At 42.5% G+C, this 26,881-nt stretch overlaps 1 protein-coding gene across 2 annotated transcripts in view; it reads left to right on the top strand.

The window, feature by feature from the left end:
* The window catches only part of C27H1orf21 (chromosome 27 C1orf21 homolog), a 222,691-nt gene that overhangs the window by 76,117 nt on the left and 119,693 nt on the right, over positions 1 to 26,881 (top strand). For both annotated transcript variants that reach the window (XR_011231536.1, XM_069459308.1), the window contains exon 2: positions 6,492 to 6,720. Coding sequence is in view for 1 of the 2 variants with exons in the window: in XM_069459308.1 (XP_069315409.1) it covers positions 6,627 to 6,720 (94 nt within the window). In the remaining variant the exon portion in view is untranslated. The remainder of the gene's footprint in view (positions 1 to 6,491; positions 6,721 to 26,881) is intronic.

The raw sequence follows: 26,881 nt of genomic DNA, 5'->3' as shown, positions 1-26,881 counted from the left end.
CAGTCCTGCATGAACTTACGTGAACGTTCACAGCTAACACAAGAGAAGAGTTTTCAGGTACGGGATAAAGTCACAAAATTCTTAATTCCTTAGCTAAAGAAAAATTATTCCACAAACTTTTTCTCACCAGCTACTACAAGAAACATTGTTAAAATTAATTTTTTTTTTAGTAAAGTGAGGCTAGAGAAGAAGAAATGGGAAAGCTAAGCTTTGTTCATTTTTCCAGCTTGTACATAATTGAAAGCAATACCCTTGGGTCAAAACATCATTGGTAATAATCTTTAGACCTCATGGGGCTTCCTGAACATTTTGTGGTTTCAAACTTGCAGGTGGATCTTAACTAAGTATTGAGAACAAAGTGTGTGAATGGATTGAATCTAGGCAAGATATGGCCTTTTTACAAGTGGTCATTTCATCCTTAGCATCGCTTCTTGGACCTATGTTCCGGTGGATCATAGAATCAAAGAAAGAGGCTCAGAGACCTGAAGCCCAGCCAGTTCTCAAGGCCTGAGCTTGGGGTTCTCACGCCCTGTCCGGCGCTCTTTCCACTTGCCCCCTTGTATCTCCTCGTCCCCACACCTCACAGCAGAAATCTGGCAGAAGTGGATCCTCTTGCACGGGACTTCTTATTATGTTTCCAAGAGAGACTTCTGTATGGTTCTTATTTGCAGAAGTGAGAGTTTTCCCATAAAGAAAGCAGAACCCAAAATCCGTGTGTCTTTGGAGTTCACAGCATATTGTGGATTGTCACGCTGTCAAGTGCGTGTGAGGCGAGGAGTGAATATGTTCTGTGATGCCAGCGATTGCTGGGTAACGGGGAGGCTCGACTTTTCCAGATTATCCTCATGTTCGATGTGACATCTCTTTATGTAGTATTTTTAACATCCATAATGAAATGTGAAATGGTGTTAACAGTAGCCCAAGGATACGAAAGCTTCAAGGTTAGAAATCACTTAAGCTGGCTTGCTTCTCCCCGCGGTGGGCTGCCGTATTAACACTCATTAGAGCAAGGCAGAGCAGATGGGCAAACAGACTGATTAGTTATTTATATATGTATTTTCCTTTGTGGAGCTTAGACGTTGGCTCTTTCTTCAATAAAAGAAAGGAGTTTTTAGATGTTGCCTTGTCTTGATTTCCCTTTTTAATCAAAAGAAGAAAGGGAGCACGTTGCTCATGATCTATTAATAATGTGGCTATATCCTTTTCTTAACTGCGGACTCCATAGCTCTGTGTGCCCACTGCAATCAGGATTTGGTGTCTCTGCAGCCTCATGTGCTGTATGCATGTTCTTTCTGGCCTAGGGATTCTTTATGGAGTTTATCATTTTTAATTCACTTCTTAGATGTGCCTTTCTTGACAAATTGTGTACAATATTTTTGGCTTTTGCATCCAAAATGAAAAAGACCATGACTAATTAGCAGAAAGTGAAATTACCCATAAAATTATATAAATAGAAATATTTTCCTGTAGCTTTTTTTTTAAAAAAATCAAATGTCTCTTTGATTTTTCAAAAAAAAAAAAAAAAAAAGACCCAGATTTTGTTTTTTTCCCCCTTCCCAGTTTTATAAAAGTAGATTTTTAGATGAAACTGTGTTTCCAGTTCAAAAAATGAAGGTAAAGAAAAGAGCCATCAGAATCTTTCCTTATAAAAGGGCAGAGGTAGCGCATGTATGTAGTATGTGATATGTATTCATAGAAAAGTAATGGGCTTACTTGTGTGGAGAGAAGAACCTTCTCATGTTGTAACAGGAAGTGTTCTGGAACAATAGTTCCCCTATATCTAAAGAGGCTTGAGGCATGGTATAAGGAGAGGAAAGATAAACATGCCCTGTTATACATTTTCTAATCCTTTTTTGAATTTGGATTGAGTTTACAAATTTGTTGATGTATTTTATCAAAAGTGGGAAAAATATCCTCTAAAGATGGTATTAAATTAGGTTAGCTCACGGTATTAGGGATTATACTTTCTAATTACATGGTGCAGAATCATGGTGCAGACATACAACCATTTCGGGAGAGTTTTACACAAAGCCACAGGCAGTTAATTGAACCCCATGTTTTTAGAGATGCCTGATGATCCTATCACATAAGGCATTTAGATTTAACAAAATCATCCTCCGTGGTACTTAGTTTTAGAAGACTCCGTCAGACATCAAAGGGATGCTTCAGTTTAATTTTCACACGGTGCTCCGTGACTTGAGAAATAGCAAGCTGTTAATAACAATATGTGAAAATGAGACTCTCAGATCCGCTGTGTGTTGTGATCTCCACGCATGTTTGCACCATCAGGCCTCCCTCTCTGAGTGCTGTGGTTTCAGAGAGGTGAGTGAATCGAGGGTGTGGGGGCTGGGAGAGAAAAGCTGAGCAAAGCTAATGGAAAAATGGAAGTTAAAAAAAAAAAAAATGCCACAGTTCCTGTGAAGGATAGTACAAACCAAAGGGAATCTTTTTTTGAGCAGATGTTTCTGGCAGTCTTCAGGGATACATTTCTGAAGGTCTGCTCAGTTTGAGGTCTCAGCGGGGTTGAGGTTAAGTGAAAGAGTTTTCAGTCGAAGTGAAACCTTGACATTACATCAGGCTATAAAGGAGCTGCAGTTCAGGGGTGTTTTAAGGATGTTTCTTTAGCTGTGGTCAGGTATCAAAGCTGCCATCTCTTTGACACTCCCCTTCCCAAAGCTAAGTCAGGTGCCTGTGAGTTGAACTCCCCTGTCATCCTGTATTTGACCTGCAGTAGCTGTACACATTGCTGCGGAACTGATCTTTCTAATTATTGTCTTCTCTGCTTGTTCATATTCTATGGGGATAGGGAAGAAAACCATATCTTGTCTGGTTCACCACTATGTACCCAATATCTACCAAACACATGTCTGTCACTTAGTAGTTTTAAATAAATATCTGTTGATGAAATGAATGAATAATTGGACTAGTGTTTATGTGCAGAATCCAGACGACATAGTAAAAAGTTTTCCCTAGTGATCCATGATTAACTTTATGAATTGCAGATCTTTTGCTCTTCAGATGACTTCATAATTATCACCTTCAAATGCGTAAATTATTAAAATATATTGCTGATGAAGTTGTAAAACTTGAAAACATCACTCTTAAAATTAAACTACTGCTATAAAAATATTTAATGTGCATGCTTCAAAAACAAATTCTAGACCTACTTACGATTTGGAGAGAACTCATATTGAGCAATAGTGCTTTTAAATATACATAATTAAATTGAAACTTCTTGAGTCATCATTTGAATTGGATATAAATCATATCTAATCTGCTTATTAATCTGCCCCCCTCCCTAATGCCTGAATAACAGACATCCTTACAAAAATTATTCTTACATGTTTATTTTTGTTAGCCTGCTATAATGTATTTAATCTTCATATAATTTCAACTTTTAAAATTCAAATAAAATTTCTTGATACAAACACAACTGTTAAAACCGAAGACATATCACAAAATGCTTTTCAAGGGAAGCAAAGGATAATTCATGTCAGATTCTTACATTTACTTCTTGGATAGCAAACGAGTCTGTAAACATGAAATTGGAAAAGCGAGAAGACTCCCAGAGAGGACGATTGTAAGTTGTCTCTTAATTCTCAGTGTGTGTCGATGACTTTGCTAGAATGGCCCCCACTCTTTCCTGTTTTTGCTGCATTTATTCTGAAGAGGTGGCAACAGAGAGGGAGGCCAGGTTTCCCCTTTCGCTTCGGTCTGCTCTCCTGTGTACGTGAGCGTGTGAGGTTGTTTTCTCACACTTCCTTTCTGAGCAGTGAGGAATCCACGTCTGGGAGCTCACACCTGCTACCTTATGTGAGGATGCTGGAGAGGAGGACCAAGAGGGACGGATGCCGCCCCTGGGACGTGCTGACTGCAGATGCAAAGCAGCCGCAGGGACAGTAACAGCGAGGACTCTTGGCAGCCTCCTGGTTAGAGAGGGGTTTTTCCTCTTCTCCTGCTTTTAGAGCTGAATCCCTTCTCTTATCTCTCTTATCTAATATTGCAGTGATGTTTCTTCAAAAAACTATGAAAGTTTGACAGAATGGATTTCTATTAACTTTACTAATTTAATATTGCTTACAGTGTGCGCAAACTTGGATCAGAAAGACTGCCTATTTCTCATGATGTTTTGTAGTTTATCTTTATTAAGTTGGATAAAGATAGCAAGGCCTTCTCCAGGCCCAACACAAAGCATCAACAGTCGAGGCCTCTCCCCTGCCCCCTCTGAAGCAAGTGCACACGCAATGTGCCACACTCGTCTAGTCACTTAGCTCAGGCTGTTCCTTACATGATGTTACTATCCTTTCAGTTTGCTAAATTTCTACCAAACCTTTAAGACCCTACAAAAATACCACTTCCTCTTTTAATTCCTGCTTCTGCCCAGTCATAATTTAATCTGGTGTTTTGAATTCTGCATTGTCATAGATCCCTGTGAAACCTCTATCATAGCATTACTACACCGTATTGTGTGCATTAAAAAAGTTCAGTATCTCTCCCCCATAAGGCCCCTGAGCTCTATGCACCAGTATGAATAGACCATCAAATAGAAATACTGTAGCTTTAAAGACATTACTGCTAAATCACAGAGTAAGTGTATGTATGTGTGTGTGTGTGTGTGTGTGTCCATCTGTCCACAGGCCTGGATTTCACACAGCATTAAAAAGATGAAAATGTGATAACATGAGATTACCTAAAGCTTAGGGAAGATGTAAGCAGTAACCATCTAAGAAAAAAAAAATTCCTGATTTATGAAACTTCACCAACCAACACCATACTTCCTATTAATGATTTAATATAACCAGTGATAGAGAATAGTCTGAGAAATTACACAGACATGACTGATATTACGGTCACAGTCAATATTTATTGCAATTTGTATTTGCCTGGCTTAATTTAAGGTCATTACTTTTGTATCTAAGTTCATTTATTAGATTGATTACACTAATTTGAAAATTTTTCTCTGCTGAGATGTCATGGTTTAAATTATTAGATTTCTATATCCATAGAAGCCCTTAGCGCTCCTTGGAGCAGGGTTTAGGGGCAGCAATCTTGTTGGAAGAGAGATCTTGCAGCTGCTGTATGGTGGCACTGTCCATGACACTTGAGAAACATGAATTGTTCATAAAGGTTGGGGACAGTGGAATGTGGGTGCTGATGAAGATTAAAGGAGGCTTGGGCCAGGCGTGGTGGCTCACACCTGTAATGCTAGCACTTTGGGAGGCTGAGGCAGGAGGATTATGTGAGGCCAGGAGTTTGGGACCAGCCTGAGCAAGAGAGAGACCCCGTCTACAAAAATTAGAAAAATTAGCATGGTGGCTTTTGCCTGTAGCCCCACGTACTCAGGAGGCTGAGGCAGGAGGATCCCTTGCATGAGTCCAGGAGTTTGAGGTTGCTGTGAGCTATGATGATGCCACAACACCCTAGCCCAGGCGATAGAGTAAGACTCTGTCTCAAAAAAAAAAAGAGGCTTGATGCTTCCTTTGCTCTGTCCAGGGGTCTGAGGAGGTGAGGGATGTATTAAAGTGGAATGGTTGGAAACCAAGGATTAGACAGGAGAGATGTTTCAAAGGCAGCATCTACAAGACGGGGGAGTAAGTCATCTACAGGACTGGAATGGTTGGGTAAGAATGATGAAAGAATAAAACAGAAATGAGCAAGTTGAGCATAGCAAACCCTGGGAATGTGGGTCACCTCCTTGGGAGGGGCAAGGGAAAATAAATTCACTTCAGTCAACTTGAGGATCATCTCCTTTGTGGTATAGCCATAAATACCACTTAAGCCTTTATGAGAGGTCAACAGAGGCACAAAGGTTATGCCAAGAGTTAGACAACTGCTTTGTTTGCTTATCTTTATATGTCTGCACCTTCTGCTCAGTGCTTTAAACGTTCAGCTAGCTAAGCAGAAAATGCACAAAAAGGTTTACGGCCTTGCCCCATGTCCCTCCTTTGTCTCCCAAACAATGTCACCTCTTGTGAAATGTAATATAGAATTATTTACAACCTCAACCGAAAATGTTGTGTAAACCAGGCACGTTTCAGTGGGAGGGGAAGGTAAAATCCGAGGAGCCGGGAGAGCTGCCTGCAGGGCGGGACGGGGAAGCGGAAGAGCTTTCCCAGCTTCCTGAACTGGGTGGATCGCATGCAGATTCCAGAACGTCAGCAAACATATAAGCACTTAAGTGTATGTGTGCCAAGTAGTAGTGCTCAAATATTGATTGAAATAAGTAAATATGTATTTTCGGTATCTCCGCAAAAAGTTCAACCCCCAGCCATGTGTTGCTCAAGGCCGTGGACCTTCCGATCTTGCTTTCCGTGTGGGGATTAAGTGGGAACGGGCCATGGCGCCTTTGGTTCTTCCGTGGCCACCGCGGCACCGGCGCGATGGGGCCGGGCGTGAATTCTAGCGCGTCGCTGGTCACCCAGCGCAGTGAGACCGCGGGGCTCGGGGTCTGCCGGGGTCGCCCATTCTGACCTCGCGTTCTGTTCCTGCAGGTGCACACATCGTGACTGGCTCAGCCGCAAGGTGGATTTCCTCTGTGTTTAAAGAAACAAACAAACAAAAAAATGTGCCCGTGTCTGTAGAGATGATTTGCAGTTCAGCCCGGCTGAAGCTGACCGAATGAGACTATGGGCTGTGCCTCCGCCAAGCATGTTGCCACTGTTCAAAATGAAGAGGAAGCCCAGAAAGGGAAGAACTACCAGAACGGAGATGTGTTTGGCGGTGAGTGCCATCCACCTTTACTCTAGACCTGTTGACCCTGGGCCTTTCACTGTTTAAATGTAGATGTGATATTTGTATATATTTATGGGGTACGTGTGATATTTTTGTTACATTCGTAGAATGTGTAATGCTCAGATCAGGGTATTTAGGATCTCCATCGCCTTGAACATTTATCATGTCTATGTGTTGGAAACATTTCAAGAACCTCTCTTTTAGCTATTTTGCAATAGACGGTACTTTGTTGTTAACTGTTGTTACCCTGTTCTGCTATCGAACATTAGAGCTTATTCTTTCTAAGCCTTTCGCTTTTGTGGCAGTGAGTAATTATAGGGATTATTGGGTTATACCGTTAGGGGTAGAGGGGTGATGAGATTCGATATGCAGATATTTTACATTGGATAATTTGCACCATAATTTATACAAAGGGGGCCTTGAGAAGGATCATGTAGGTTTTATGCAGGAGCTAGCATTTAAATCAAGCTTTAAGGAACTAGCAGGATTTGCATAGATGCGTGGGACAGTGGCCACAGGGTGTCCTGGTGGGGGAGAACTGTAAGACTAAAAACAGAAGTCCCAAATTGGAGTGAGGATTTATAAATGAGGGAGTGAGGTGTTTTTTAGGGTTAATAGAAAGTGAATTATACATTTCCAGATGAAAAAAATACAGTGAATTTAATAAGCATCTTTTATTTAACCTCTCTGTGACGATTCAAAATGCCTTTAGGATATCTAGTGCAGAGGATGCATGGCCACATCTGGTCTGCAATTTTTTATTTTATTTTATTTTATTTTTGGCTCCCACAAAGAATTTTGAAATAAAAAGCAAGGCAGTCTTTAAAAATCAAGATGTTGCACATAAAGCCCCCAATTTCTTCAGAAGATCTGGTCACACTAGGTCTTCATCCCTTGAGGCGACGGTCAGTGGGTGAGGTGGCCATCGCCCCTCGGCCAGGCTGTACCTTCCAGAGCTTCTAACCCTTCCGCTTGGGTGTGTCCCAAGTCCAGTTCACTCACTGACATGTCATGCTTCGCCACCTGCCAGCTTTTGAGTTTGCCGGATCTCAAGTTGGTACCTTAGACCAGCAGTCCCCAACCTTTTCGGCACCAGGGACAACTGGTTTCATGGAAGACAATTTTTTTTGCGGTACGTGGGGCGGGGTCTGGGGGAGAGAGGAGCTCAAGGGGGTGATGCCAGCGATGGGCAGTAGCTGTAAATACAGATTAAATAAATGTAGATGAAACTTTCCTCACTTGCCCGCCACTCACCTCCTGCTGTGTGCCCCCCACCCACACCGTTCCTAAATTTCATGGGAGACAATTTTTCCATGGACTGGGGGTGGGGAGTAGGGAACAGCCCAGCTCTGTGGCCTCATCCCCGAGTCCTTAACAGGCCATGGGCCGGTACTGGTGTGCGGCCCGGGGGTTGGGGACTGCAGCCTTAGACGATTAACTATTGCTCTGATGAAGTGTGGACATGTGAACAAACTTTCGGTTAGTACAAGGCAGATGAAGCAATTTTTGCTGAATTACGTTAACAATAATACCTACTACTTGACATTTGCATGACACTTTTATTTATAAAAACATCTCTTCATCTCTTACTCGGTAAGGAACCTCATTGAGATAATGTTTACGTGTAAATAACTGCAGCTGCACCATTCAGTCGCTGTCAAATAATTCCACTGCTTTCAGAATCTCTAGCTTTTGGTCCGTTGCAATGGTTGCTTTAGTCCCTGGTGGAGAACTGGGAATGCTACGAAAGAGCTAATGAATGCTCTTTTAAAGGTGGATTAGTATGTATGGGCAGGAAGATTTTGTTACATTTTGTCTTGAGGAGATGCATTTGTTGCCTGGAACAAATTTGCTTCTAGTGGTGACTACCTATAGCATTGAGAACCATGGAGAAGAGTAACGTCTATATGAACATCTCAATAAAACTCAAGTCCAGATTGTTGAAACCACAGTTTCTGGGATGAGAGCTAATTGGAACTAGAGTCATTCCTGTCACCCTCAAATGCTTCACTTTTAAGAGAAAATAATCTAACATCAGGGATTTGTTTAAACTAACTTCTCTGTGATGTTCTGTGTCATTATCATTTTTATAATAGAGTTACCATTTATGGAGCTGCCGCCATATGTCAAACATCGTGAGGCATTTACATTCACTTTCATGCTGAATTTTCACAACAATCCTGTGAAATATGCACCATCCCAGTTTTACATATTTGGAAGCTAAAGCACAAAGAGACTAACTGGTCCAAGACGGCCCAGCTGCGAGGTGACAGAATCCGGATCTCTGAGACTCTGGAGTCCACCTTTCTCTCTCGGTGTTGTTCCCCAGTGCCCCGCGGCCTCCTGTTTTTTAAAGCATGAAAGTATTAATCGGTCTGTGTACTATGCGTAAGGCCTTTGCTAAATGTCATGAGATTACAGAGGTGACTAATCCTTAAACCTTGCCGTCTAGGACTTTGTCAGAGGATAGGAAGTGTTACGAGACAGAATAAGCCAAATTCCATAAAAGGAAAAAACATACATCATGATAAGAGTCAGGGGATGGACAGTCGGCCTTAAAAGCCAGCATCAGAGCAGATTTCTTGCAGAGATAACATCAGAGATGAACCTGGCCTGAAAGTACTGGAACAATCTAAACCTGTCAGATTAAGGGTGCAGGAAGGAACTGGATAAGGAAACGATAGGTAATGTAAGACCTATTCAAGAATTACAAGTCATCCAATTTAAATGAAATACAAAATAGAAGTGGGAGAGAATTAGCTATAAAACTAAGTTAGGGTTAAATTATAGAGAATTTTGAATACCAAATTACAATCTTTAGAAAGATAATCTTAGATTGTGAGAGCAAGATTTGATGCTATTCAATATATTGTACTTATATTCTGTTTGGCAATGAGACCACCTAATCATCCATTTCCTAGTTAAGTCACAACTTGTATAGCCAGGAAGACTATTGTTCTAAAGTACCATGTGTCTTTTGTAAATGTTAGCATCTGATAAAGGAGCCTTGTGTTAGTCAACTATTGCTGGGTAGTAGACAACTTCAAGATCTCCGTGGCATTCAACGACAAGCATTTCTTTCTTGATCATGAGTTGGTGGGTCAGCTGAGTTGGCACTGCTCTGGCTATCTCTCATCTTCCTCCTGGGATCACAGAGCCAGTGGGGACATGACATGCTCTTTTTTTGCAGAAGGGCAAGAGTGCAAGCAGTACACATGATACCCCTTAAACTTGGACATAGTGCGGGTACACTGTCACACTATCACTTGCACCCACATGTCTCCAGGCAAAGCAGGTCACGCTAATAAGCCCCAAGTCAGGAGGCAGAAAAGTGCATTCCGACCACAGTGCATTCGTACAAGGGTATGGATGCAGGGAGGGTTAGGGATTGGGGATAATGACCAGTCTACCCCGGCCTGTCTGGTTACTGTATCTCTGTGGCCCTATGTAGTCTGTGCCATAAAGAGCAGTTAAGGCCTCTGCTAAATTGTCTTCATCCTCGAAATATTCACATTGAAGTTTTATTTACTCTAGCCTTCACCATCTTGTTAATCTTTCTGACATAACTATTTGCAGGTTTGTGCTATTGCATTGAATAAGGCAGCAATACAATGGGGAGAGAGCTTCACCAATCAATGAGATACTTTTTCTAGCCCTGTAGGGTTCTGGGGTAGAATTGCCAGAATCCAGTGTCAAGACTGTACCGGTATCTTAGATGTTACCAAATGCTAGAGTTTAAATAGGACAAGATAAGGTCCTGTCTGTGTTTCTCCACTTATATTAGTTTGCAGAGAGAAATTTACAAAATCCCAAGATGATCACAGATGGTTGCAGATGGTGGATGATAGTCTGGCTCCCTTTTTAACCATTTGTCACCTATTGTTTCAGTGATCTATTACCGCATAACGAATGACCCCAAAGGTAGTTGCCTAAGACAGCACCAATTTATTATTTCTAACAATTCTGTGGGATGGCTGGGGTTCATCTGCTGTTATCCCCTGGGCTCGATCATGCAGCTGCATTCAGCTGGAATTTCAGCTGGACTCAACTGTCCGAGATGCCTTCAGGCCTCTGTCGATGAGGACTCTCTTCCCAGCTGGGTAGCCAAACTTTCCACATGGTGGCTGGCTTCCAAGAGAGGAAGTGAAAACTGCCAGGCCTCTTAAGACCTGGGCTTGAAAGTCCAAGAATGTTATTTTTGCTTCAGTCTGTTGATCAGACCAAGTCACAAGACCAGCCTAGAGCTGAGGGAGCACAGAGTGGCTCCATCTCCCAAGCATGTGCCTACAGGGAAGGGAGGTCTGTTGGGGGCCCTCTTTGGAGACCGACACCCATTGAGAGAGGCAATTAGAAGTCCATGGCTGGGTTATATTCCAACCTGGACAATTATTAATATATTCTGCTTTCTAAATTATCCCTCTATTTTTCACTGAATAAAGTGGCCTCTTTCACTTTTTGAAAGCTGAATGTTTTAAAATGTTTAAAAAATGTTATTACCACATGTTGTCGAAACGTTGACAAAGTCTGTGAAGGGTGGCATATTCGGGGATGGCTCTGAAGTATGTGTCTCTGAGTGTGTGCACACACTCATCCGATTCTCTTCCTAAAGGTGTTAATTTAATTTCATAGCTTCTGAAGACATGCCAGGGAGCTCTGATATTCCATGTGTTTATACAAATGATAATTTCTGTTTTTCTGAAGCAGTTTGGGCTCCCTGAGGTTTCGGTTATTTAGGAGACTGACCACTCCAAAATGGGTGACAGAATTTCTGTAAAATGTTCCAGCATTGGGAATTAAATGCCAAATGGGCATCTTGACTCCTGGATTTCAGAGAATTTAGGAGATCATCGACAAGGAACTTTATCGCTGATATTTACATACGCATTTTCTTTCATTTCAAATGTTGAAGCACAAAAAGTTTCAGAGCCAAAGTTCTACCTTATATACTGTGGCCCTTTGAGAAGTCTGATCTCTTTCAGAGGGTTCCATCTCTAGGTTGGAATTTTCCTGCCATCAGTTGTCAGGGCAGATGTGAATAATGGGCAGCGGACCTGCTGAGGTCATTCCGAGGACAGCCGAGCAGATTGCCAAGGCCAGCTTGCAGAAAGTTAAGTGACCAACAGGTTCCAGCGATCATGAACTAGTTAAGCAAGTTCTAAGGAAAGCCAAGTGCTTATTGGATTTCTTTCAACAGTCATTCACTTAAACTACGAAAGTAGGTGCACGGAACAGATTCAGGCCTTATTAGGGAAATGAACGTGTCAAAATCTGAGATCATTATCTCTTCTGCAGCCTACCCTCAAGGGCAGGGAGACCTAGAGTTCTATTGACTTTCCTATTTGTGCTTTTCCTGTGTGGATCATTCCAATAACTGTAGGCTTTAAACTTGAGCCACCTTTGCCTCTTGCGATGAGTTTCCAGGTCCCGCGGTTCCCACCCTCTCCTACCCCGCGGTTCCCACCCTCTCCTACCCCGCGGTTCCCACCCTGCTACAGTGTAGGTTGTTGCGGCCCATCACCCAGCGGGAGGCATTTTGCCTTTTTGTTTTTAACTGTCTGTTTTTTACACCACTGTCAGATTGGCTTTTTAAAATACTCCTCTGTTAAATCTTCTCTAGAACTTTCTGTTTGTGCCTAGTTCTTAGCCAATAAAATCCCAGATCGTTAGTTAACATCTAAGACATCTGAAGATAGCTCGTACTCACCTTGGCTGCCTTGTTTCACTCTGTTCCTTCATGATCCTCTTCTTCAGCAGACAGGACAGCGCACCTGTGACCTCGTCCCACACCTCCCGAGTTCCCCATCCTCTGGCACACCTGACTTTGTTCCGCTTGGGCCCTTTCTCCTGACTTCACCTTTTTAAGTCCTGCTGGTTTTCCAGATGTTAATTGTTAAAAGAAGCCTTTTCTAATACTTGCAGAAAGTATCTCTTTCCTGCCATCCCAGAATACTTTTTATATGCTTATTGATTTGATTTATCTGTTTATATGTCTAATCTCTCTTACGAGCTGGCTAGCTCCCCGAAGGCAGAGGTGACATGGTCTTGAGAGGACGCAGGGCTCCCAGAAGGCCAGGCAGAGATTGTTTGGGGATCAGGCTGGGCGCTGACCATACCAGCTCCCCGGTCTGACCAAGGTGGCCTTGACGGCTGCTGAGTTTGGTTGAGGACCAAGAGGATCTGATGTTTATACACATCCCTTTACATGGAGGTGCTCCGATTATTACAGAGCGGCAGCAAAGCAAGCACAGATTTGGCTGCTTTCTTTGACTTGGGCTCTGGATTGCCATGTGGCTTCAGTGAAGTTGTGATCCTTGGCTATGCCTAAATCGAGAGCATAGAGCAGGGGTGTGTGTGCACGTGTGTGAGAGAGAGAGAGAGAGAGAAAGATGGTGTTATGCCAATCTGTTACCCATCTAAAATGCAGTAGAGACTTATTTCACAAGGTTATGGTGAAAATTAATTCAGAAAATACAGCAGATTTATTCAGAAATTGAACGCAGTTGGAGGCAAAATAAGTCACTATTCCTCTTACAATTTTTGATTGCATAAAGGGAAAATTGATTGAAGATATCTATGTTTGCAAGACAACAACAGAGAGGATAATGTTTGTTTGCTCTGTGCAATACAGTAGCCATCAGCCGGGTGTGGCTACTGAGTGTGTGGAATGTGGCCAGTCCTAAGCGAGGGTCTCATGCTCTACCGGCTGAGCTAGCCGGGTGACCTAATGGAGTTGGGCTGTAAGTGTAAATGTACTTTTTAATGTCATACTAAATGAAGACTTAATATGAAAAAGGTAAAATAGCTCATTAATAATTTTGTTATTGATTACATGTTAAAATGATAATATTTTGGATCTATCAGATTAAATAATGAACCTGTTAGGATTAATTTCACCTGATTCTTATCTAATGTGGCTACTGGAAATATTAAGAGTGCATACGTAGCTCACAGTATATTTCTATGGCAATGTACTGGTTTAAGTCGCTGGATGGTAGCGGCAATGGTGTTAGAATTTCCTTCTCTTTCAAGTTTCAGTTTTGAAGTTGACTTGTTGTTGCATCTAAGAGAAGAAGAATCAGGCTGAGGCAGCAGTCCTCATTTCTGCTTTGACTCTTCATAGGTGGGAAGTGCATTAAGTGAGCACCAGTGTTTTACATTCAGCTGGGGAGCGGGGTGTGTTTTGGGGGAAGAGGGGTCCATGGGGGACAACCAGAGAGGCAGAGATTGGGAGGCAGCTTGGTCGATGAGGAAGAGCAGAGCCAGGTTGCTCCTGGCTCTATGCTAATTAGCAGTAGTCTTCAGCTGCTGTTAATGTTACTTTTTTGCTGGCAGAGAGAAGCTTCTGTGAGCTTCTAAAGCTGTTATTTCCTCAATGTCAAAAAGGAAATCTTTTTCCCCCCTTTTTTTGTTTTGAGTGAGTCATAGGGGACAGTAAAGAACCCTAGGGCAGAAGTGTTTGATGGATTTGTGATAAGGCCAGATCATACTCATAAAAGCTGAAAAAGTTAAGTCAAGATAAGTGAGGGACATGGCCCTGAGTTGGCTTTCACTACGCCATGACGTGTTGAGCTGAGTCTCAGAAAGGCTTTAACGGCTGGAAGTGCACATGAGGCTCATGAAATCAGAGAAGTCAGTCCACCTTGGCCAGGAGTTTCAACTGCACAGGTCCAAAGTAAAAGCACTTAACCCAGTGTCTGATTCAGAGAAGGTGCTCAAAATAGGTTAGTGTCATTTCCTTCTTTTAGGTGGTTCCTGGGCCATTCTGATAGGAGCTTACTTTGACAGGAGAGACGAGACCAGCATGTACGTGAGCATGGAATGGAGTGGTTGCGAGTTCTGTCACACTAGCCAGGATTTGATGCCAGCTACACCACCGCCTGTGTTGTCTTTGACAGATAACTTAGCCCTATTGGTTTCCACACCTGATACGGAGGTAATACTAACGATATCCTGCACGTGGGGGTGTGCGGAGGAGCGACCACGCGCCCAGCCGTGGAGAGCACTCAGGCAGTGCCAGGCACCGTGGGCACCCAGCACTGCCTGTGGGTGGGAGGCTGGCCCAGCCCCCACTCCTGCCCCCTGGCCCACCACAAAATCGATGCCATGCTAGATGCTGCCTTGATGCTGAGTTTGATCTAAGGTAAAGCCAATAAAAATGTCTACTTGGGAAAGTTTTCTATGACAAAAAGTTAAGAAATGCTCTATACTTTCTATATTTAAAAAAAAAAAAAAATCCAAGTGCTACTTTTCCTTTCCTTGCCAACTGGTATCATGAGCCTGTTCTTTTAATGTTAGATATAGAGATAAGTGGAAAATAGGACCATTTGTCGCTTGCGGCTGCCAGGCAGCCTGACTGGGAGATGAGGGAGCATCTGAGTCCTTGGGAACCATGGGCAGGGACTCTCCGGCAGGGCCCTTGGAGTGCCATCGGGAGCCCCTCAGTTGCTCTCTTGCCCCTCCAGGTGCCTGGTATTGTCTGAAGTGCTTGGAGCCCTTCCTCAGGCGGAAAATAAGAGTGAACTTGGCCCTGGAGAAGGCAGTAGGGAAGCTGCTGGGTGCTTCGCGGGCCTCTGGCACCGTTCAGTGAAAGGTGGAGAGGACGGGAGCTGTGGGCACGGCTGCTCAGTGCTGGGGGAAGTTCTCAAAACATGACTCAGGGACAGGAGGGGGGTGGGAGGGTTTCTTTACCCACAGCACTTCTCCTCGGAGTTATTTTCTTCTGAGTGACATCACAGAATTTAGAAATTCAGAACAATGGCTTCTTCCCGGGATCCTGGCTGGTATGACAGTAAGGACCTGCCTGGCAGGCTCCCCTGACAGCGCTGGCCTGGCGTGTGGGCCTCACGCAGGCCCTCTGCTCTTCTACAGAGACCGGCACGGCCCCTGCCTCTGCGCCCGGACCCTTAGGTGGGGCTGGTTCTTTTGCCCCTGACCTGTTACATGTCATCAAAACCACAGTTGTTGGACTCGTACTTTACAGTGCAAAAGGCTTTTGCATGTGTCGTTATTATCATTAATATCCCCATTTGATACAAGGGGACACTGAAGCTAAGAACTATGACAGTTCGTGTAAGTCAAGAAGCGAGACTGTGGCTGGAATTGAGGATGCTGACTCTCGGCTAAGGAGATTATTCCTTCGGGAACAAGACATCTGTCTTGGCCGTCAAGTCCCAACCAGCCTTTGCTCAGGAGTCTTTGGGAAGTAATTGTTAACAGGCCGTGTGAGCTCAGCCCCAGCTTTTAAATGAGGATGTCTGGAGACTGTTGTGGTCATGAGGGCTATTTTCAGTGGATCTCAAATACGATGGCATGGTCAGCACACAGGCCGAACAGCTGGCAAATTGGTTTCAGATTCTGGCTCAGCTACTCATTATTAACATGGAGTCTTGGCAAATTGCTGAGACTCTTTTTGCCTCAGTTTCCCTATGTGTGTAGTGTGGTGAATACTAGTACTTGCCTGTCTTCAGAAAGCTGTTGTGAGACTTACATGTATTGATGTACGTAAAGCCTTAGCATAGTACCTGGCACATGATAAACTCTAGGTGAGTATGACCGTCATCATCATGTCAGCAGCCTGAAGACGCACAGACCTCTGACTCCTGCAGTTTGCACTTCTGTAAATAGTTGATTGGTTCCCTCTAATTACACTGGGGGGAAATATACAATCACTCTATTACAGATGTGTAGTTCTCCAGTAAAAGTTTGTTTATCAGTTATCCACACAATACTTACCTCCTTACTTTGGATTTTAAGATATCTGTGTTCCCATGGTTTGCTCTTTCTCTGTTTTGACCTAGATCAGCTTCTGTTCTGTGTAAGATGTGAGCATGTGTGAGTATATGTCTTTAAATCAAAAGACCAAAGGACATGATTTAGGAGTGGTGAATATAATATTATGCCTTATTTCTTTGAGTGTGGTTTTAAAACATATCCACCATCTATAGAGGTTAACAAATACACATACATTTATTACTTATCAAACATAGATCTGTACATAAATATGTGTGTGTGAGTGTAGTGTAACCCACCATTTTCCTACCCTTGTGTTTGTCATGCAGAGTGAGGGTGACATCTCTTTGTGAAGCACCATGGCGAGGACAAGAGGCAACAGACACAGATGATGCCCTCAGTGACTGCAATAGGATAAATGCATCCATAACTAACTCAGATAAAAAGATGCACAAATTATATCTTTTCAACACACATTTTATTCTTTAAAATATTCTGTTATTCATCAATATAATATTAAAAATGGAATTCCCCAATTCATCCCTTCATATTAGAATTTTCAGATGAATCTAAAAAGTTAACTATAAAATAAGAAACCATAAAAGCACTATAAAAAACATACAGTGAGTGTTTTTCTAATCTTAGGTTGCAAAATGTCTTTATAATGCTATGAAATCCAGTGCCATAAAAAAACGGTTAATAAACTTTACTGCATTAAAATCTAAAATCTTGCATGGTAAAAAACAAATAGACCTCCATAAACCAAGTTAAAAGATACATGTCAAACTGAGAGTAATATTTGCAACACAAATAAGGTTAATATGACTAATATAAAAAGACCCTTCAAAATCTGTAAGGAAAGAACTAGCACTCCAGTTGCAAAACGGACGAAGTTCACGGCCAGACAATTCAAAAGAGAAAAAAGGCTAACATACAGAAAGATATTCTACTTCCAAGTAATAAAATAAACCACAAAAACAAACCAACAAAAGAAAAACAAAGTAAAGGAAAACATTTTTTACCCCTCAAATCAGGCAGGAACAGGCATCTGTCTCATGTTATATCAGGGATGTCAAAGCAGAACAATTTTTCGGGGACACAAAATAGTAATATAGCTCAAAAATTTAAATGAGCATGCCCTTTGCCCCAAAAGACACACTTCTAGGAATTTATCATGAGATAATCGGACAAGTGTGCAAACCTGTATGTTCAAGGGTCTTTCTCACTGATGAAACATGATATAGAGCCATTAAAGACTGAGGCTCTCTGTATTATTGATATGGAAAGAAGTTTGCAACCGATTAGGACGTGAAAAGAGTGAAGGGATTTTACACAGCATATCTTGTTTGTTAATTTTATTTGTTTAAAATATATGTCAAATTCTGTGTGAGTGCATATAAGAAATGTTTGGAAGGCTGGTCACCAAAACATGAACAATGGCACTCTCTCTGTTACGGAGTTTCGGGTGATTCTTAATTCCTTCTTTGTATCTTTCTGTATGACTTAAGTCTTTACGATTAACGTTTCTCATTCAGTAAACTACTTATTTTGGTAAATATAATTTAACTGTTTCCATCTTCCGAAGACCTTCAGTTGTGTTTTCAGGGCAATGGTGCAATCCACCCCAGAGCAGAAAGCTCTATCCCTGGAAATAGCCCCAGGGCAACAGGGATCTGACTGATAGACATGTTTGCCCAGGTGACTAGATGGACTCTGATCACTGGTGCTTGTTGGTTTCATTTAAAACCTTCTTCGCTGCAGCCTGTGAAGCACTTAACCACCCTGCGTGACTTAGGCACCGTGCTAGCCACTGAGGCTGTAAGGGGGGGGTTAAACCCAGCATTTGCCTTCGAGGAACTGAGACAGGTGTAGCAGGTGGGCATCTCAACAGAAAATGTCAGGACCACAGGGTGGTAATACGGAAGGGTCTCTCATCCCAAGACGAGGGGGAGACTTGTAACAAGGATGATTAAGGTCTCTGCTGAGTCTTAAAAGATGAATAACTGACAAAGTTTTCAGCTGAGAGTGAGAACAGAGGCTCAGAGGTATATTGTGCGTAAGGTATGTCGAGGGGAGACTGGGTAGCTTTGCCAAACCCCTGGGCAAGGAACTTGAGAAAATCTCACATTAGGGCCGGAGCCTTACATATTTGGAAATTTTACACTGTAATTTTTTCCAAGACATTAAAAAGCTCACACAGACAGTATAAGAATCATGTTAGGAATCTGGAAGTTGGCTGAATATTTAGAAAACACTGGACAGATCATCTTGAAGATTTGATGCTAATTCTTTAAGCTATCTAAGTGGTCAAGGCTGACCTCAGGTTAGATTATTGTGGACCCTGAGTAATAATGCCAGAACTAATGCCTTAGCTATATGTTGAGACTGTGTTGTCATTAAAGCATGGTAGAACCAGCCAAGACAGGGTATGAGGGTGTGGTTGGTGTTTGTCCTATGTGGGATTAGCACGTGACTGTTGTTTACTATCGCCCATTGGTGGGGGCTCCAAAGTAGATTCTATAAGCATCCTGTGTCACATGCAGATATTCTTCATGTGTGTTGAAATGAGAAATAGAAAACCATGGCCATAGTTACCACCTCGAAGGGCAGGTAGGCTCTTGCTGGTGCAGGTAAGCCCTAGGTCTTTGCCACAAATTTTAGAGGGGAGGATTGGGACACTGTGGGAGGCAGCAGTGGCCATGGGACAGAGCAGGAATAGGTTCTCCTGTTCACCCACCCATCCTTCCCTGAGCACTCTTCAGCTGTGAAATATTTCCCGTTGAGTAACTTGTCATCATAAATTGGTGTTTAATTGCGTTTCTGATAACAGTGTTCTAAACAGTGAGAAAAATTGTTTCATCCAATTAAGTACTCCATAGATAATAATCCTCAGCCGGGGGCTGCTGCCTGGCCAATTACAAGGTTAGAGCAGTTTTATTTGAATGGGCATTTATGAACAGGCACTGTGTGTTTGTGGGTGGCTGATACAAAAGAAACAAAATCATGTGTGCCCTCAAAGAGTTTACTTTATGCACAGGAACCCATTCAGCAAGAAATCGAGATGTGAAAATATAGCAGAGTGCTACATTGAGTGTCTGTTGACACAAAATGTCCATGAGTGTAGTGGTGCTGTGGTCTGAATGTTTGTGTCTCCCAAGAATTCATAAGTTAAAACCTGATCTCCAATGTGATGGTGTTAGGAGGTGGCACCTTTGGGGGGTGATTAGGTCATGAGGGTGGAGCCCTTATGAATGGGATTAGTGCCCCTACAAAACAGGCCCCAGGGAGCTGCCTTTTCCCTTCCACCGCTCGAGGACACTGCGAGCAGGTGCCATCTATGAGAAAGTGGCCCTCACCAGACACTGAATCTGCTGGCACGTTGATCTCGGACTTTCCAGACTCCAGAACTATGAGAAATAAATTTTTTGTTGTTTCTAAGCCACTTAGTTTATGGTATTTTGTTGTAGCAATTGTGAATGGACTAAGTCATGTGGGCAATGGGAAAAAAGTCAGTGTAGGCCTGCTTTAGGGGTAGAGAGAAGAGTAAAATGAGATGAAAAATAAAGATATTTTCTGCTTAGAGAAAATCTATCCACCATTCAGTAAGTCATCATTATTTTGTGATCATTGACTGTGAGCTCCTTGAAGATAATGTATGTAATTTAATTACACATCACCAATGCCTAACATAGTACCCAACATAAAAGTTAATCAATAATTAATGAACTGATATTAATAATGATGATAGCTGTTATTGACTAGGTGCTGTTATGCCCACTAATAGGTGAGGGGTGGAGGCTGTGAAGTGTTAAGTAACTTGCCTAAGATTACACAAATAATATGTTAGAGTCTGGTTGGGAATTCTGCTGTGTCTGATTTCAGAACCTCAGTGAACCCATGAACAATGTGTGCTTATGAAAGAGGAGGCAAAGAAGGCGCTTTATTAGGCAGGGATTAAAAAAAAGTACAAGATATAGTTCCTCTGTTCTAGGAATTTTTTTTTCCTGAGACAGGAAAAAAAAGTCTGTTGCCCTGCCTAGAGTGCAGTGGCATGCTCATAGCTCACAGCAACCTCAAACACCTGGGCTCAAGCGATCCTCCTGCCTCAGCCTCTGGAATAGCTCAGACTACAGGCATGTGCCATTCCTATTTTTGGTAGAGATGGGGTCTCACTCTTGCTCAGGCTGCTCTCGAACTCCTGACCTCAACTGATCCTCCCTCCTCGGCCTCCCCAAGTACTGGGATTACAGGCGTGAGCCACCATGCCAAGCTTGTTCTAGGAACTTTTAATCTAATGGCGGAACAAAGCCTCAGATCACCTACCTCCTCCTTTCTGAGCCAAGTTGTCAATTCATCAAAACACTGATCTATTGAGCCCTGTTACATGCGAGGCCTTTTGGTCCTGACCTGCACCCTGTACACTGATAGCAAAGTTCCTCTAGCCCGTGCCTCTCAGTGCCGGCATCCCGGTTCTGAATCATCTGATGACAGTGACATTCAGGGCTGTGAAGAAAGAGCACCCGGATGTTATGGGCCATGTTTTACATTGAATTTCTTGCTTTTTTTTTTTTAATTGGCAAACAATCACTGAGTACTGGTTGTTGGTTTGATTTATATTATATGGTGGTGTGTGAGCCAGCACATATCGCTAGGGTCTGGGGAACTTGAATCTGAGCCAAAGAAAGGCTGAGGATACCTCTCTGTTAGAGGCTTATTGCGGGGGACTCTTCTACATGTTTGGGTCTATCTGTCTCTGGAGCTCCTTGGACCAAAGGAAAACCTAAGTGTATTGGAAAATTAACCCAAAACGTTCTGGACTTTTGGGATATGAAGACAACGGAGTATACTAGAGTTGATGCTTCCTTTTCCTTTTCAGGATATTATTGTTGGCTTCATTGCATTAAAACACTCTGACGGTAAATGGAACGAATTGGTTATGAAACCTGTACATATATAGAATGATTCCATCTATCAAATGGTAATATATATTCAGTGTGTATGTGCGTGGACTAAAAACAAAGCCTACAGATGTTTACCAGGAAAGGTTCATAAATGATTATCTCTGGGTGGTGCTGATCACCAGTTAGTCTCTGTGGTTCTTTTATATTTTCCAAATATCCATCATCTCTTTCTAAAGGATTTTTTTAACGTTAATATTGTATAATTACGTAGACGGTGATGTTAAGAAAGAACTTCTAGGTAAGGTGGCAAGACATAGTGGTTCAACCTACTAATTTGGGGACCAAACTGATAGGTTCCTCATTTGTGAAATTGGAACCTACCTCATGAGGTGCTTTGAGGATTAAATGAATTAATAAATTATAAAACACTTAAAATAGTGCCTGGCACATAAAAAGTACTATATAAATAATCAGTGAACTCCTTTTAGACCGTTTTCTAGATTATTCTCATATAAACAGCATCTTTATAGGAGTAAAGTTCATCATAGTGGATTTTTTAAAAAAAAGAATAAAAACTTTCCTCTGAAAAAGAAAAACTTTTTCTTTAAAGTTCATTTATCTGCAGATCTCATTAGTGTGCATAGTACTTTCCCTTGTTTTTTGGAAGTAACCGTTAGGAATGATTACTGACAGCAAAGTCCCTCTCCTCTGGTCTGCACTTCTCGGTGCCAACTTCGTGACTGTGAATCATTCATTGATGACAGTGAACTTCAGGGCTCTGCGGGAAGAGCTCACTTTGCTAACTCACATCACAGTACACTGGCTAAACAGGCTTCATTCGGTCTGTTTTTATCTCTGCACCCAACAGGCTGCTTAAGATTTGAGAGCAAGTCAAAAGATAGGAAATAACTATGGTAAAATTCCATATCTTCAGTTTATTTTTAGCTAATGTGCCTTGCGCTTCATTTCAAGGGACAAAGTCTCTTAGGAAGAGGAGAAATCAGAAGCATAATGTGGAGGTTGACAAGTGACTAATTTGAAATTGAGCCATCTTCATCCTTTGTAACTTGAATCTCAATGTCTGTTTTTCTCAAATTTTCTAGTATACGTGAATCTTCGCAAAAGTAACTCCTCTTAGAGATCACAGTAGGCTATGTACTGTGTAAGTTTTTATTAAAGCAAGCAAACAAGCAAAACCAAATGGCCTTGGGAGCCCAGTTTATAGAGAAGCCCTGTACTTGGCTGGAGATCCAGATTGTATCTGGATTCTGCTACAGAGTAACTGGCTCTTCTAGGGCAACCTCTGTGAGCTTTGGCCTCCACATGTTGAGAGAGTGGCTGGGACCAGGTGATTGCTATGGGAGTACTGACCACTGATGTTCAAAGGTTCTATTTACCTGTTTCCCAAACTGTGAACAATTCACCTGTGTGGCGTCTCCTACCAGGAGGCCATTGAAAACATGATGTGGTATTGTTTTGGTGACCGTTTGCAGAAAAATGATCGTGGTGGTAATGTTCAACTTTTAACTGCTTTATGGTCTAAAGTTGACCAAGGTGTCGAGTGCTTTGTGATACAGTTTTTTCATCCAAAAAATTAGAAAGCAGTATCACCGATATCTTCTGTAGCTTCAAAACATTCCTACAAGCTAGAAGGTGAGAAAGCTTGAAGTATGTGGGGCCTGTTCCTGCTTCCTGGTTTTTCTTATTTATCTTTCATCCAGTGATGCTTGAATTGGTGGTGTGCAGCTGCTAGTCAGTGGAAGATTCAAATTGTTGACTTTCTGTTTTAAAGTTTGTGTTCGAAGTAGTGGTAGGGCAGACTGGTTTTGATGTTTGAAAGAGATTGTATAATATAATAGAAGACAGTTATAAACAAAATCTAGACAAAAAGAGAATATTTAATTTCCCAGGTATCTTTCTCAAGAACTGCCGTGCTATAATCTGATTGTTCTCTAAGTGTGATTTTGTTTATTATCTTATGTAGCTATACTATGGTGGTCCAGGCAGACTATAAAAGCGCAAGAGAAAGTTGAAACTCATAGAAATTCAAATTCTAAAAGATAACAAAGAGATAATAGTTCCATGGCTATAATATTAAATGTATGTGTATATATGTGTGTGTGTATGTATATATGTATTTGTGTGTGTGTATACATAAATAAATATTTGGGTAACATATGACTAACAATTCATGCTTAAACTATGAATAAAAATTCTTTGACATTTTTAAAAAGGTTTCATAATTTAAGTTTCTTAGGTAGAAGATCCATAGCTGGGGAAGAGGCCATGTGGAGAGGAACACAGTGTTTGTAGTCTACTTCCTTAACAGTAATAGTCCATGCTTGAAATTAAAACGTAAATGGATATTTACATTTCATCTAAAAATATTTTTAAGAGTTTATGTGCATGGCTATTTTCATTGAAGGTAAAAGATGAAGAGTGAAGTAAAAAAGCATGGTGTTAAAATAGCACATCTATGAAGCTAATGAATGTCTTCAAGTTGCAAATCAAAGCCACGCTGGTATAAATCTCTATTTAGACTAAATGTTTCATTTCCATTTTTGAAAACCACATTCAAGACAAGCTAGATTGTATTTGAATTCCCTTCCAGCTATGTATATTCATGTTTCTCTGTACAAATGTCACTATTGATTTTGATCTATAACCACAGAAGAAATTGTCGAATTATGTACGAAATAGGATTTCATTTTTAACGTTGCAGCAAATATTTTCGCATTTATTATGTCAGCTGTTTAACACAATATTTTTTCATTAATCTTTTAGTTCTCGTCGCCGCCTTCACTCAAGAAATATCTTATTCCTGCCTTGTTTCCCCTGGTGCAGCTGTCAAATTGCTGAGCATTTAAATGAAAAACAAATATGCTTTTAGCTCTGATGGAACTCTCAAAATCACAATTATTCATTCAATAACTATTTACTGAGCAAATATTATAAAACCAGCTTTTATTTTAATAGGGAATATAACATGTAATGAGGCAATAACTACTCTCATTTTGCCTACATCCTGGGCTGAGACAGACAGGTACTGTCAGGTAGGGGTAAGTGCAATGAGAGAATACAAAAGGGGCTAGAGAGGGACAGGGTGGCTATTTCAGATTCGTTGGTCAGAGAGGGTTGGTTTGAGGAGCAGACCTTTGAGCAGAGACCTGAAGTAAGGGAGCAAGCCCCGGGGATCCCCGGAAACAGTGTTTTGGGCAGAGGAACAACAGGACCGGATCGCTGAGAGGGAGCCTGCTGGTGGCTTCCAGGAAGAGACCTGATGCCCCGTGCCGGGAGAGTGACAGATGATACACTCAGAGGGGCAGCCCGGGGTCAGCCTACACTGCTTGACAGTTCCCGCGAAGACCCTGGATTCTATTCTACATGTCATAGAGGAAGTCAGGAGAGGGTTTTGAGTGTGGGGGAGGGATGAAGTCTAACTTTGGTTTTTAATTTAGAGGATTATTCTGCCTGCTCTTTAGGGTATAGACTTTAGGAGGCAAGAGTAGAAGCAGGTGACCAATCAGAGGCTGGTTCAGTAGTCCTGGCAAGAGATGATGGTGTTCTGGACTAGGGAAATACCAACAGAGACAGTGAGATGTGGTCAGGTTGGGGATACATTTGGGGAATCATTAAATACGAGTTTCGTTAGAGCACATCGTATCTGTGCGTTTCTCTAGGTGGAACTTTGTACCAATACACCTGCCGCTTCTTTAGTGGTCTGCAGGCTGCAACGCTTTTATGTTTTGAAGCAATTACTGTGTTCTGGAATGAAAAATGAAATTCTAGTCTTACAAAAGTAATGACTTTTTCGAGATGGGGCTGCAAGGATTAATCAGGTCGAAATTATCCATTAATGCTTTTGGCCTTGGCTTTTTACCTTCTTGAGGCAAAATCATTTGATGCTAGCTGGGCCCGAAAGAGCGGTATGAACCGTTACGTCCGTACTTCCGTTTCCAGGGCTGGGCCGTGCCCAGGCGCAGGGTGTGGTGCAGGCGAAGGGAAGGACTCTGGCGCTCTGGGGTCTCCTGGGACTGAGGCGCTTCTGCTCAGCATCCCCGAGCCATCTGATCTCGTAGAAACCACTTAGATTTCACCCCATTCAAGCTGAGTGTGGAGGGATTTTCAGACATGACTGGTTTGTTCATTTTTAGCAAGCTGGTTGCGGGCCAGGGTGCCTGAAGAAGCACGTCGGTGCTCTCACCTTCCTTCTCATACCAGCCGTGGCTGCCCGTCACCCGGCTCTGCCCGTCCCCTATTCCTGCACTCTTCTTCCTCACTGAACTCTGAGCTCCTCGACCTGCTCTGTTCCCATCCTCCTCACTGCGTCCACATTTCCAATTCTGTTTATCTCCTTACATCTTCCCAGAGTAGGAGCCGTGCTCTGTGAACCGATACACAAATAGAGCATAGATTCCCGTGGAGGCAAGCCAAGCCCCCGGATAATTTCCGATCATGCGTCTCTTTTCCAGTCTGTGTTGTTACCTTTTAAAGAAAAAAGTAACAACAATACGCTTACTCCTCTTCCTGATCTCCCTCTACCACCACTGTCCAAGAGCATCATTGTTCTTCAGGTGCTCTGCAAAGGACACGCTTTTGTGCCCTGAAGACTATTACAGAAGAAAAAAATCACCTATAACAATGTAGTAAATGTGTAGGCTTCTCATTAGGGACACTCACTTTTTGTGGATAGTTAGCCTTTCGGGGAATTCTTTGCCTCCGAAGATTGTGGGGAGAAGAGAAGTTGACAGAATATTGGCTCTGGAACATGCGGTGATAAATTGGTCCAATGGTCACTGGAAGGGGTAGGAAAGGGAACAGGTGACAGAGGGGTGACGAGAATGGGCTTTGGTTAGCCAAGGTCAGGTCATCCTGAAGGAGACACAGAAGAATAATTCCTTAGGCCCTCCCCAGTGAAGAGGAGACCCTGAAGTGATAGCCCAGGACAAAGGTCAAGGCGTGACACCCAGACCTTAGAGTGGGTGACACGATTTGCCTTGTAGGGAGCAGTGCTTCAAGTGGTGTTATCAGCTGTTTCTGGAAACTGACATGGTGGGGCTATAGAAGGTAGTGAGCCTGCATTTCTTGCCTTTCTGGCCCTACAAATATCTCACTGGGTATGTGCCGCCAAGATCCCCCGACGCCAGGCACACCTCTGTCGGATCCTGCGCAAGCTATCACGAGCCATCAGAAGCCATGTTTACTCACTGGCTGGACCAGGTGAAGGGCCTCCTGCACGATGCGTGTGTGGCTTCAGGTGCAAACCAGATCAGAGAAGCCCTGGACCACATCCAGGGCATGCATTATACTTGGAAATCCTTGAACTCTGGGATTTTACCTAACTCAGGCCCTCAGATGCAAGTAGCATCTCAGACAGGTAGCTCCCTTTGAAAGGAGACAGCAGAGAAGACATGCTAAGGTGCTGTGGCTCTTCTGCACCCCTGTTTGTGCGATCCTCCCAAACTCTCCTGTGGCCTGTTTGTACAGAAGCATGTGGACCTTTCATACTTCGCTACAGG

This window comes from Eulemur rufifrons, chromosome 27, assembly GCF_041146395.1.
Source record: "Eulemur rufifrons isolate Redbay chromosome 27, OSU_ERuf_1, whole genome shotgun sequence".
In the NCBI taxonomy this organism is placed as follows: domain Eukaryota; kingdom Metazoa; phylum Chordata; class Mammalia; order Primates; family Lemuridae; genus Eulemur; species Eulemur rufifrons.
Note: the sequence above shows the minus strand (reverse complement) of the source record. Positions and strands in the feature narration are given on the sequence as shown.